Source organism: Lampris incognitus, chromosome 6 (assembly GCF_029633865.1).
Source record: "Lampris incognitus isolate fLamInc1 chromosome 6, fLamInc1.hap2, whole genome shotgun sequence".
NCBI classification, from domain to species: Eukaryota; Metazoa; Chordata; class Actinopteri; order Lampriformes; family Lampridae; genus Lampris; species Lampris incognitus.
Genome location: NC_079216.1, coordinates 40303609 through 40318433, shown reverse-complemented (window position 1 = coordinate 40318433; position 14825 = coordinate 40303609). Strand labels below are relative to the sequence as shown.

General features: G+C 43.9%; 1 protein-coding gene across 1 annotated transcript in view; it reads left to right on the top strand.

Moving 5' to 3' along the window:
• Positions 1–14825, top strand: part of cdh13 (cadherin 13, H-cadherin (heart)) — a 678090-nt gene that overhangs the window by 460187 nt on the left and 203078 nt on the right. The window contains 1 exon segment of the mRNA XM_056282406.1: positions 7–238. Within this exon segment, the coding sequence (XP_056138381.1) occupies positions 7–238 (232 nt within the window).

Below are 14825 nucleotides of genomic sequence, written 5' to 3'. Positions count from 1 at the left end.
CCACAGTATTCCACACTCTACTGATCAGGGTGGAGAACGAGGACCCTTTGGTTCCTGATGTGGGTTATGGCCCCAGCTCCACAGCCACAGTCCATGTCACCGTCTTGGACATCAATGAGGGCCCGATCTTCTTCCCAGACCCTCTGACAGTCACCTGGATGGAGAACATCCCTGTGGAGAGCTTTGTTGCCTCACTAAATGCCACAGACCCGGATATACTACAGATACAGAGCATCAGGTAAGGGATTTAGGCTAAAGTCGTTTTAAACATAAGATAGCGATGGAAAAAAAAAAGACATCCAGAAATGGAGCTTAATAATTATATTCATAATAGTAATTGTGAGACGGCAACAAAACAAGAGAATAGAGAGAGAGCAAATGGTCAAGCCTCTTTCTCGTGCAATAGTCGAAAAGTCTTGTGCCTTGGGTTTCACATCAGTCTGTCAGCTGTGAGATTGCTGAATTTCATGTACCTCTATTCAGTTCAGCTTTGCAGCAAAATCAAGAAGCAGTTGCTAATTGGACTCCATGAACTGCTCTGTATTTTCTTTTCATTTCAAGGGCATCGCTGTCTCGTGAATGAGCTAAAATCATTCTCTCTCTCTCTCTCTCTCTCTCTCCTCTCTCTCTCTCTCTCTCTCTCTCTCTCTCTCTCTCTCTCTCTCTCTCTCTCTCTCTCTCTCTCTCTCTCTCTCTCTCTCTCTCTCTCTCTCTCTCTCTCTCTCTCTCTCTCTCTCTCTCTCTCTCTCTCTCTCTCTCTCTCTCCTCTCTCTCTCTCTCTCTCTCTCTCTCTCTCTCTCTCTCTCTCTCTCCCTCTCTCTCTCTCTCTCTCTCTCTCTCTCTCTCACTCACTCACTCACTCACTCACTCACTCTCTATCTCTGTCGGTTGATTCTGTCTAGGTGATTTAGTGGGTGAAACAAAGTGACAACCCACCAGAAATATTCCCTGCCATATCATAGTTCTTTGTTTCCAGACATTTCATCCATTGCTGCTCACCTGTCATCTGTCTGAGCCCCCCGTCACTTCATCTCTTTATCCCTCTCATGTCTTTCATCTCCTCCATCCCCATTTCTTTTGACTCCCATCGTTCAGTTATTCCATCTGTTCTTTGTCTATATGTCAGACACTCTGCCCGTTCCGCTTCTTTGTAAGTATAAAGTAAATCGATCAAAAAAGGTTTATTGCCCTGAATTTCAGGCTTTTTATTAGTGAGGAAGTGTGCATATGTCAAACCATTCAAACAGGTTACAGAAGTGAAGTTACAGAATGAGGCGGCTCGTAAACTTTTACTTTGAAACAGGAAAATTGTTTACTCAAACATTATTATCACCTATACACAGAGGCTTTAAGTTTTTCTATTGCGTTATGCTAAAATAACTTATCTGGCAGCAAAATGGAGACTATCTGTCTATGGAGACTGTTGTTACTTAAGAAGTAGTCACTTCTAACTCATGATTAGATCGTTGTTTTTTTTGTTTGTTTGTTTGTTTTGTTTTTTTGCCTAATTCAAACTCAATTTGGATTTATCTTTTGCTGCAGCCCGGGTGTTTTATATCATCCAAAAAAATTGGCATTGAAGTAAATATATTGGGATGATAATGACCTTGGGAAATGAAACCCGCTAGATCATAATTTTATCATTCATAACATTGATGCTTGTTTATGCGCTGTGCAACAATTTCACTGTGCCCACATGAAATGTATATATATGTGACATTGCATGGGAGTCAGGAGCTGTACTCATAAAACTCTGATAGATGGTAGTCTATGATCACTGCTCTGGTTACATGACCATATAAACTTTGGAATGGCATCAGTCCCACACATACATCACATTTATTCTGGGTTATACGTTTTGTTTTGTTTTTGGGTTTTTTTTTGTCTTTTTACTGTACATTTGGCCACCAGCTTACTTAATAATAGTCCATATATATATATATATATGTATATATATATATTATATATATATATAAACTTTGTAAAAAAAAACACTGAATGGTAGGGAAAGTGCTCAAGAAATAAGGAGCAAAATAATCCAGTGAGTCAAATAAATTCTTTATGAGACAGTACAAGCCTGTTTCATGCCATACGCAATCATCAGCTGCCACAGCTGTTGACGGCTGATGATTGCTTAGGAGGATTCGCCCATTCCTCACTGACGTGATGGCACAGGTGCTCATCCAGGCTCTGGTCATCTCCCGGCTGGACTACGGCAACTCCCTCCTTGCTGGCACCCCAGCGTTGGCCATCAGACCTCTGAGCTTGTTTGAAAGCTGCAGCTCGTCTGGTGTTCAACCGCCCTAAGTTCTCCCACACAACTCCCCTTCTTGGGTCCCTACACTGGCTCCCAGTAGCTGCTCGCATCCAGTTTAAGACTCTGGTGGTAGGCTCCAGGACAGTGAACGGAACAGCTCCTTCCTATCTCCAGACCATAGTCGAGCCCTACAACCCCGCCCGACCACTTCACTCTGCTGCCTCATAACAACAGACAAATACCAACTCCCCATTTAGTCCATGGGCCAGAGCCCAAAATTTCCTATTTCGGTACACTCAAGGTGGCAAAACTTACTTATAATTTTTGAAAGGATCCATGTCTGTAGATGATATTTTGGTATGATAACCATTCCTGAGTGGCAGCTGTATCACAGTTATCAGCTCATGAAGTTAACCACCCCCTAAAGTAAATTGCATTTTAGACGCTGGTGCATATCCTGGTTTAGCCTCATGGTCAGGACATTTTTCAATGTTCTATAATATTGTCTTTGGTATCATTTTAAAGGGGACCTTCTTAGCTTTCATTCAAGCCCTGTTGTGGATATTTCTCACAAATATAGAGGTCACTTGACCTCTTCAACCCGTCAATAACACACATCTTTCTGCAATGTTCGCCTAAACTATATACTTTCTTTTAGCCCTGTGGCATCTAGGAATATCAGGGACACAAAACACAAAAACTGGAATACTCACAGGACTGTAAAGATTCAGGAAATGTATAATATACCCATACTATTTCATTGTGTGAGGTGATTGTGAACCTTAAATTAGAAGGGCATTATTACTAAGAAACTAACTAGACCAAAGCCAGTTAGTCCATGGGTCAGACCAGATATCGATATCACCCAAGGTGACACAACTTCACTGGTGCCATTTTATTTGGTACACTAACAGAAGTAAAATAATACATGATAACCTTTCCAAATGAGCAGCTATTTCATTTTTCTTTCAGGAAACCTGTTTCTGTGCCTCTCACGATTGTGTATTTGCCCAGATTTTTACAAATATAGCATTTCAACACCCCTGGTACTGATTAGCCTAGCTTAAACTCTGGGACAGTTCTTAGTTGGCCAACAACCAAGGATAACCAGTACTGTGTACTTCCGTTCATTGTGCTAAGCTAGGCTAACGTGCAGCCAGATAGCTTTCTACTAAACACATATAAAGGAAACTGGTATCTATCTTCTTGTCTCACTCTGGAGAAGATTGTAAGCTAATTTCCCATAATGTTAGCATGTTCTTTTAATGTATATGTTAATATGATTAGTTAAAGTGGCTATGAGGAACTTTCATCTTGTGTTGATTTTAGCGGCCTCATGTGGACAAAATACAGCTGTTGCATGGCAACTAGGTAATGTATCTATTTGTGGCTATGTAAGATAAATAATGGTAATATGACGCTGGTGAAGCAAAGTAAACTTTGTTTTAGTAGTGTTCATACACCTAAGTTACATGTATTTGTTTGTATGTGGCAGGTGAAAACTGACTGAATATGGCCACTGGTGAACAAGCAAGTTTTTACCCAATACCAAAGCGCCCACGGGTGGAGTGCATTATCCACTGTTCTGATGATACAAATAAGCTGGTTTCACTACAAAGTGTCGACTCATGGAGAACTCTGCTCAGGGCAGCTCAGATACGAAATCATGCACCAGTTTTGAAACTGGCAAAAGACATTCCTGAGGGACAGATTCCAGCAATCTACTACCACAGAAAGTGTCGCAGTATCTTCACTATGAAGCAAATTCTTGATGGCCTCCTTGCAAAAGAAAAGAAAAGTTGTGTCTCTGCTGAAGAGAAACAATCTAAGAGAGTAGCTCGACATGCTCCAAGTACATCTAGGACTTATGATGCAGAGTGCATATTTTGTCAGAAAAACAGCAAATATTCCAAGAGACAGAATACGAGAGAAGTACTGGTGCAGTGTCGAGAACTGCGAGCTGATGCAAAGATCAGGAGTGCAGCCACAAAGAAAAGGGACAGCAGAATCCTTGCCATTGTGAGTAGAGACCTTGTAGCAGCTGAAGGGCACTACCACAGGTCATGCTATAGACTTTACACCAAAGAAGAGGTTTCCAAAGGAGAGGTTGCCAGCAATGAAGATGATGATGCTGCAGCCCAGTATGAAGCTGCTGTGAATAAGGCATACAATGAGCTGTTCCTCTTCATCAGGATGGAGCTTTTTGGCAATCCTCAAGTGATGACAATGACTGATCTCTCTTCTAGACTGGTAGCTTCAATGAACTCCCAAGGCATTGCCCAAGTCAAGGAATCAACCAAGAAGCACATAAGGCGAAACCTGGAGAGTGAGTTTGCTGGAGCCTTGCAGATATTCCCTGATGAGAAAGGAAAATTCCTCCTCTATCCCGATAACTTGTCCATGAGGGAACTTGCCAAAGAAAATCAGTCTTTCAAAAGGGAGCTGCAGACCCTGAAAAGTGTCAGTGCACAAGATGTTATAGCCAAAGCAGCCATCAAATTGAGAGCAGACATTAAAAGTCAAGATGTTCCTCAAACCTGGCCACCTGAAGTCAAACCAGAAGCAGAATGTCCTACCATTCCAGAGTCGCTCATTATCTTCCTGTACTCTCTACTCACAGGCTCAAAAGATCCTGATCATGCATCCCAGAGAGTGCAGTGCCTTCTGCAGTCATTTGGCCATGACATAGTATATGCAGTGACATGTGGAAATACCAAGCCTTCCAAGCACATTGTTCTGCCATTCAGTGTCAAATCGTTGACAGGAAATGTAGAGTTGATAAACATCCTCAACCGACTTGGTCACAGTGTGTCCTATTCACAGATGGAAGAGATCAACACTGCCCTGTGTCTCCAGAATCTCTCATCATCAGGGAGTGGCATTGCCCTTCCAGCTAACATCCATCCTGGCATATTCACAACTTTAGCCTGGGACAATATCGACCGTCTTGAAGAAACTGTCAGTGGTGAGGGAACATCTCACAGAGTCAATGGGATTGCTGTGCAAGCAAAGCCAGTCAACCCACTTCCTGTCCAACCCATGCCCACTGTTCCCAAAACAAAGAAGAGAAGCATTGATGGACCCCCACCAATGTTACCAACTTACAATGCTGGACAACGGGTAGGGCCACCACAAAGCAAAAAGTCAGATGCCGATACTGCAGCCAATACTAAGCTTGCCAGAGAGAAAAACCTTCTTTGGGTCCTAGCACGCATGTCACAACAAGAAGAACAGTCAGTCAGCAGCTGGACAGGCTTCAACATCCTGACTCGAGGAGAGATGACGGTCATCCCCGACAATATAGGCTATCTGCCTACCATCAATGCTCCAGCGACACAAATGTCTACTGTCAACGAGGTGCTTAACCAGTCACTGAGCATCATGCAGTGCTTAGGCCTGAGGAAGATTGTCTGTGTCTTTGACCAAGCCCTGTATGCGAAGGCTGTCGAGATCACATGGAAACACCATGACAAGTTCCATGATATCATCGTTAGGCTTGGGGTATTCCACACCATCTGCACACTGCTGGCAATAATAGGAAAGTGTTTCCAAGATGCTGGACTCAAAGACCTCTGCATTGAGTCTGGCATGATTGCAGAAGGCTCAATTGCTGGTGTTATGGATGGCCGCAAGTACAACAGGGCAGTGCGACTACACAAGCTCCTGTATGAGGCTCTCATGCGACTGACCTTGAATGGTTTCCTGTCCTGGTTGGAAGAAACTCACAGGAATGACATGGTTCACCTGAATGAGACACTGAAGACCATTGACAGCCTTGGGAAAGAAGTCTCACAACGTGCTTTGAAGGAGGTCCTCGAGAACAGCTCTTGTACACGCATCATGGATCTATTTGAAGTCTACCGTGAGTTCCTTAGAGGTGGAAACGGCAGCCTCTCGAACTTCTGGATGTCCTATTTGGACATGGTTGAAATCTTGTTGGGGCTCATCCGAGCATCCAGAGAGGGAGACTGGATGCTACACTTGGCTAGCATTCGAGCAATGATCCCATGGTGCTTTGCTTATGACAGGAGGAATTATGCACGCTACCTCCCCTACTACTACGCCCAGATGTCTGAGCTGCCCATCACACACCCAGATGTGTACACAGAATTCATGGAAGGAGGCTTCTCAGTCCAACTGGGCTCCACCAATCCCTTTGGCCGAAGAGGCCTACCAAGCATTCCAGCAAAAAAGGTTAGATGCAGACCCACCACCTGTGAAATTCCACGACAAGATGACCAAGCAAAGTCTGAAAACATTCTCCAATGTCAGCACAAAACAAGCTCATGGAAAGAAAGCACAGGATGTGGTTCTGAAGGCAGATAGAAACCTTTTCAGTCACATGATCCTGGTGGCTGAAAGCAGGAAGGTGAATCTGAAGGATATCCTTGCCTACCCATTGGGCCCACTACCATGGGCACTGGCAAATGCTGATGGGTCCTTACGAAAAACAAACAAGGCTGCACTTGCCAGAGAGCTTGAAAAGAATGTATCTCCTGCAGAAGACATCCCAATCCCATCTACTTCCATCATTGATGGGATGAGCCTGGTCCAAAAAATGAATGGCAACAACAAAACCTTTGCACAGGTGGCAGAGTCAGCCTTGACCCAGGTCCTCCATGAGGGAGCACAGAGTGGGAGGATTGATGTTGTTTTTGATGTCTATCACCAGACTTCGATCAAAGATGCTGAACGACTGAACCGGGGTGGAGACATCACTCTCCAGTACAAGAATCTTGCAGGGGGACACCACGTCCAGCAGTGGAGAAAATTTCTGTGCAGTTCCTCCAACAAGACCAGTCTCATCAAGTTTCTGGTGGAAGAGTGGAAACTCCCACGATACAGAGCTATGCTGCATGGCAAGGTGTTGTACATGACCTGTGAGAAAAACCTGCTACAAGTTGACAGAAGATGGGTGTGAGGAAGCAGCAGAACTGCACTCCACACATGAAGAAGCTGACACCCGTCTGCTCCTGCATGCATTGCATGCAGCAAATGCGGGCTCAAAGTCAGTTATCATCACAGCTGAGGACACTGATGTCATGGTGCTTTGTCTTGGCTTCCAGAAGGACATCACCTGTCCCATCTACCAGAAGTGTGGGACTCAGAACCGCACACGGTTTGTCGACATCACCAAACTGGCAAGTTCACTTGGAGACAGCATCTGTGACAGCCTAATTGGCTTACATGCCTTCACAGGCTGCGACACTGTCAGTGCATTCGCTGGTCGAGGGAAGCTGAATGCCCTGAAGATAGTGAGAAAGCACACTTCCTGCCAAGAGACTTTTAGTCAGCTGGGACAGACATGGAATGTGAGTGATGAGCTGTTCCAGAAAATTGAGCAGTTCATCTGTCGGATGTATGTTGCTAATAGCAGCACTGCTGAGGTGAACAAACTGCGTTACCAGCTCTTCTGCACCAAAAGGGGAGAGGTTGAGTCCAGCCAGCTGCCACCATGTAGAGACTGTCTCTTTATGCATGTTCAACGAGCCAACTATCAGGCAGCAATATGGAAGTGCTGTCTGCAGGCTAACCCTGTGGTGCCAAGCCCTACTGAGTATGGATGGACAGACGATGAAGGCAAGCTGGCCATTTACTGGATGCGCTCCCCACCTGCACCAGATGTGGTCTTGGAAATGCTAACATGCAAGTGTGTGCATTCATGCAAAATGCCAAGCTGCATGTGCCTGTCAAATGGACTTCCATGCACAGACATGTGCAGGTTACAGACCTGCAGTAACCAAAAACAGCAGGATGGTCCAGAACTGGACTTTGAACTTGGGGAGTCAGATGATGAGAGAAACGAGCAGTTTGATGAATGACAGTGTGATGATTCTGATGGTATTACTGTGGTAGTAGTCTATTGATGCACAGGATGTTGATTTTGGACTTGGTTACCCAGAGCTTGATAACAATAATGTAACCATATTCACATATTCCCATTACCCTACCCATTACCATTACATATACCCACTAATGATATGGGATTACATGTATCATTGACTAAGTATATGTAAATGTCAATGTTGTTTAAAATATTAAAATAGTTCATTACCTCACTATGGTATTCCTTTTTATCATGTATTTTGATTGTGTATTTAAACAAATGTATAGAGACCAGTTTGTGACCTAACTGGCTTTGGTCTAGTTCTCATTTAAGGCTCACAATCACCTCACACAATGAAATAGTATGGGTATATTATACATTTCCTGAATCTTTACAGTCCTGTGAGTATTCCAGTTTTTGTGTTTTGTGTCCCTGATATTCCTAGATGCCACAGGGCTAAAAGAAAGTATATAGTTTAGGCGAACATTGCAGAAAGATGTGTGTTATTGACGGGTTGAAGAGGTCAAGTGACCTCGATATTTGTGAGAAATATCCACAACAGGGCTTGAATGAAAGCTAAGAAGGTCCCCTTTAAAATGATACCAAAGACAATATTATAGAACATTGAAAAATGTCCTGACCATGAGGCTAAACCAGGATATGCACCAGCGTCTAAAATGCAATTTACTTTAGGGGGTGGTTAACTTCATGAGCTGATAACTGTGATACAGCTGCCACTCAGGAATGGTTATCATACCAAAATATCATCTACAGACATGGATCCTTTCAAAAATTATAAGTAAGTTTTGCCACCTTGAGTGTACCGAAATATCGTCTGGCCCATGGACTAATTGGACCGTTAGCGATCACATGTTTTTGAATTTTTTAATGTCACACCTCTCCCTTCTCCATTGGATGTTGTGCACGTGATGTGCATGATGAGGCAGTAAAAGGTATGTTCTTTCCCCCATGTAGCTTTATTGAAAGCGGATGATTGCTTATGGCATGAAACAGGCTTGTACTGTCTCATAAAGAATTTACTTGACTCACTAGATTATATATATATATATATATATATATATATATATATATATAAATACATGGTGGGATTTCCATATATTCATAAAGTATGGGATGTTTAGGCTATGCTTGTAATTTAGTATTGCATACGTAGGTGCACCAAGAAATTATTTTCTTCTTTTCACCCTTTTTCTCACCAATTGTACTTGGCCAATTACCCCACTCTTCCGAGCTGTCCTGGTCATTGCTCCACCCCCTTTGCCAATCCGGGGAGGGCTGCAGACAACCACATGCGTCCTCCGATGCATATGGAGTCGCCAGATGCTTCTTTTCACCTTACAGTGAGGAGTTTCACCAGGGGGACATAGCGTGTGGGAGGATCACACTATTCCCCCAGTTCCCCCTGCCCCCCGGATAGGCGCCCCAACTGACCAGAGGAGGCGCTAGTGCAGTGACCAGGATACATACCCACATCTGTCTTCCCACCCTCAGACACGGCCAATTGTGTCTGCAGGGACGCCCGACCAAGCCAGAGCTAACACAGGGATTTGAACCGGGATACATAGTTGATAGGCAACGGAATAGACCCGCTACGCTACACGGATGCCTATGTGCACCAAGACATTCTAATGTTAGAAGAAAAATAAAAAATGGTGGCTGTTACCATCAATATAGTCTCAATGAGTGGCTCTATGCCTTCATTTTGCTCAGTATAGTGCCTCTACAACTCTTTAAAGCATATGACAGGCTGCCAAGAGAGGAGGTGGGGTATTGTATGAGAAAGTCAGGAGTTGCAGAGAAGTATGTAGGAGTGGTGCAACATATGTATGAGGGAAGTGTGACAATGGTGAGGTGTGCGGTTGGAATGACAAATGGGTTCAAGATGGAGATGGAATTACATCAAGGATCGGCTCTGAGCCCTTTCTTGTTTGCAATGGTGATGGGCAGGTTGACGGACAAGATCAGGCAGGAGTCTCCGTGGACTCTGATGTTTGCAGATGACATTGTGATCTGTAGCGAGAGCAGGATGCAGGTTGAGGAGAGCCTGGAGAGTTGGAGGTATGCACTGGAGAGAAGAGGAATGAAAGTCAGTAGGAGCAAGATGGAATACCTATGCATGAATGAGAGGTAGGACAGTGGAATGGTGAGGATGCAAGGAGTAGAGGTGACGAAGGCGTATGAGTTTAAATACTTGGGGTCAACTGTCCAAAGTAACGGGGAGTGTAGAAGAGAGGTGAAGAAGAGGGTGCAGGCAGGGTAGAGTGGGTGGAGAAGAGTGTCAGGAGTGATTTGCAACAGAAGGGTACCAGCAAGAGTTAAAGGGAAGGTTTACAAGATGGTTGTGAGACCAGCTATGTTATATGGTTTGGAGACAGTGGCACTGATGAAAAGACAAGAGGCGGAGCTGGAGTTGGCAGAGTTGAAGACGCTAAGATTTTCACTAGGCGTGACGAAGGACAGGATTGGGAATGATTATATTAGAAGGTCAGCTCAAGTTGGACAGTTTGGAGACAAAGCAAGAGAGGTAAGATTGAGATGGCTCGGACATGTGTGGAGGAGAGATACTGGGTATATTGGGAGAAGGATGCTGAGTATTGCGCTGCCAGGGAAGAGGAAAAGAGGAAGGCCAAAGAGGAGGTTTATGGATGTAGTGAGGGAAGACATGCAGGTGGCTGGTGTGGCAGAGGAAGATGCAGAAGACAGGAAGAAATGGAAAGAGATGATCTGCTGTGGCGACCCCTAACAGGAGCAGCCGAAAGTAGTAGTAGTAGTAGTAGTAGTAGCACCTCTACAGCTCTGGTCTGTGTTCAAGTAAGGTAAACATTTGAGGAGAATCATTGCACACTAAAATCAGTAGGTAATAGGAGTCAGAGAAAAATCAAGGCAACCAAATGAATATAGCCCAAAAACACTCCAAATCATTACATCATTGCACTGATTATTGCATTGTTACTTTTTCTAAATTTTGAGAAAATCTCCCACATACTACCTTAAGACTGGAATGACATGAGAACTATTTCCTCAAATTGTAGGTTACAGTGAATTTTAAATGGTCTTAAATTATCAACACCAGTCTTTATCCTTGAGAAGCTTTAGTCTCAAGGTTCCTGGAAAAAAATTATATTACTGTTAAAACGCATAAAACTATAAGCACAGAGATGTGGAAGTTGAAAAAGCACACGGTCTCTTGTTGTTTTTGAAATAAGGCTAATTTCATGCTAGGACATTATGCTTTGTTTTCCCAGCATTCACTCCTTGGAGAGGCTCGGTCTTCCCACCTCAGCTTGTCATGCCTTTCATCTTGGTGGGGTGAGGGGTGGGTGGATTGAATGTGTGCCCATTGTGTCTTGTTTCTTGTTTTTTATGCATCCCACATAGCGTACAAGTATACTGTAGAGCAGTGTTATTAACATAGACGTTGTAGCTGTCTTCACCTTCTCCATGAAATTGATTTTTGTCAATGAGAGGACCTGCTCTCATCCTTTACCGCAGACAAGCTTACAGCCATAGTTCTTTGCTGTGCCTTTAAACTTTGGATAAAAAAACGAAATATGAATACAAAAATTGCATTTAACTTTCAGCTTTTAAATTAATTGTCATCCCATCCAAAAGAACATATAGGCTTCGCATGGTGAGATGAAATTTCATTTGTCCTGGGTCATAGGCATGGTGCAAAGGCATTAATAAAAAATACACAATAAACACATCTGATAAGATACAATAAAAACATTAAAAAATGTAATTGCCAAAGGGTTAAGGGGGCTACAATAATATGATAAATATACATAGCAAACATGAATAATGTGTATACACTCACACACACACCTCATACATTTCTATTGTTCATAAGGTGCTTTGGTGGTGTTGATGAAAGTGCATTGGTCCATTTAGTCCAAGCCAGCAGAAGAGTCTGTTAGGTCTCTTATTATTAAGGACAGACACAGGTTGAGAGAGGCCAAGGTTTTGGAGCCTGACAGCCTAGGGGAAGAAGCTGTTTCTCAATCTGGCTATTCTGGCTTTAAGGCTGCGAAACTTCCTGCCGGGGGGTGGATGGGGGGTGTTGTGGCTTAATCATCAGAAGTTATTCCCCGGTTACATAGCTGATGACTTCACTGGGATTCCATTGTCAGCGCCCTCGCATCTGTCTGACAATTCCCCTCTATAAAGGAGGAGGGCTTTAGACCTGAACTTGAACATACCTGTGCGAGAACGCTGAACTTGGTTCCCATTCCCTTTTCCCCTAAAGTTACCCATTGTAAAATTATAGGTAATAAAAAGAAAAATGAAATAAATGTTTGATGTCGAGTTTTAAATGATCCACTACAGGGGCATTTCTGAATGCATTGTCTGTTAAAAATGTCCTCCACTGAGGGCAGAGGGGACTGATTGATATTCACTGCTGTCTCCATCACGCGCTGAGGGACTTAAGGTCTGAGGTGTTGCAGGATCCATACCGGACAGTGATGCAGTGTTTAGATACTGTTCAATTCTGCCTTGATAGAATGTGGACAGAATGGGTGGTGGGAATCACGCCTGTCTCAGACACTGCAGGAAGTGACTATTTTGCTGGGTTTTCTTATCGAGGAAGGATGCCTGCTGGGTCTAGGAGAGGTCCTCAGTGAGGTGCACACCAAGATATTTGATGTTCTTGACTCTGTCTACAGCAGAGCCGCTGATGAGCAGTGGTTTGTTGTCAAAATACGTCCCCTGAAGTCTATTGTCATCGTCTTAGTTTTGGCCACATTAAGCAACAGGTCATTGTCCTTGCACCAGTCCATGAACTGTCCCACTTCCTGTCTGTATGTTGTTTAATCACCACCACTTATGAGGCCAATCCCAGTGGTGTTGTCCACATACTTGATGTGGTTTGAGTTGGTCTTGGTGGTACAGTCAGTGTCAGCAAAGTGAAACGCAATGGGCCAAGGACACACCGCTGGGGAGTGCCTGTGCTACATATGATGATGCCGGAGATGTTGTTACCAACCTTGACCGACTTATACCGTGGCTTTGTCAAATATTAGCTTACAAAACATCTGTAAACATATTATAAGAAATCCACTTTATTTTTGTCATTGTACAGTTACAACGAAATTTGTTTTCTGCATTCAACCCATCCTATTGTATAGGAACAGTGGGTAGCTGCGGTGCAGCGCCTGGGGACCAACTCTTCTTTTTCCTATTGCCTTGGTCAGGGGCACGGGCAGGAGTATTAACCCTAACATGCAGGTATTTTTGATGGTGGGAGGAAACTGGAGCGCCTGGAGGAAATCCATGCAGACACGGGGAGAACATGCAAACGGCACACAGCAAGGACCTGGGATGGCCTGGGGTTCAAACCCAGGACCTTCTTGCTGTGAGGCAGCAGTGCTAACCACTGGGTCACTGTGCCCCCACCGTACCACCCCTTTTATATAAGTTTACACAAAGCTTGCATTTAAAATTTTGTGCCGTTCAATTAGTAAAAGGAAATGGCCATAGGAGCTGACTGCACACCGACTTTTTCGCCTTTTGTTAGGCGTTTTGGCATATCCAGAGAAATGAAGCGTAATCAAATCTGTCATAAAAGTTGATGAAATAACGGGGGGTAATCTGTTCAGATATCAGCAGAAGCTCCCAACTGTCTTGACTAATTTTTCAGTGTACATAATTCACTTCATTGCAAGAGATCCGACTTCCGCTTTGTCAAAAATGAACACCACATATCCTTGCCCCAAGCTCGAACCTAGACACACAACCCTCTTGAAAGGAGAACTGGGAGACCGTGTATGTTCTAATTCTTTCTAAGAATTAATTTAGATTTGATTTGCGTGTCACTCACTTGCTTGTCCTCCAGGAGCATGCTATGTTCCTTAGCAATCTGTTTTCCACATTTTCTGCTCTTAAACTTCACTCCACAAGAATGTTATTTAAGGCGACTAGCATTAGGCTGATAGAGATTTGCAAAGTTTTCTTCCAAAACAGCTGTACCCCATCCTCTTCTTTACCTTTTTTTCTTGATTTTTTTTTGTTGCCCCCCTCCCTCTTCTTTTTCTCCCCAGTTGTACTTAGCCAATTACCATATTTTCTGAGCCGTCCCGGCTGTTGCTCCACCCTCTCTGCTGATCCGGGGAGGGCTGGAGGCTTGCATTACCCCCCCTCCCCAGTTCCCCCTCCCCCCGAACAGGCGCCCCGACTGACCAGGGGAGGCACTAGTGCAGCGACCAGGACACATACCCACATCCAACTTCCCACCCGTAGACAAGGCCACAATTGTGTCTGTAGGGACACCAACCAAGCTGGAAGTAACATGGGGATTCGGACCGGCGATCCCCGTGTTGGTAGGCAACGGAATAGACTGCTATGCTACCCGGACGCCGAATGTTTTTCTTTTAGGACAATCTTTAGGCATTACATTTTGATGCACTTTCTGATGCTGCAAGATTAAGCAATGCTGCAGCTTCTCTTGTGTGTTTTTGTGTGTATTTCCAGGTTACTTGGAAACAACGAAAGCATTTGCTTAAGTTTTCTGTTATGTTTGCTTCTGGGTTACTGAGGAGCAGTCCGTCTCTTTGATGTCATCTTTACTTTTCTGACTCCTCCTATAAGTTGTAGTTTTGCATTTTTTTTGCTTTTTCCCTGCCATCCTGCCACTGTCCCATTTTTCTGTATGCATTTCCCGTCCTCTCTTTTCCGACCTGACATCTTCTGAGCTTGTGACAGTGACTTTGAAGTGTTGCATTT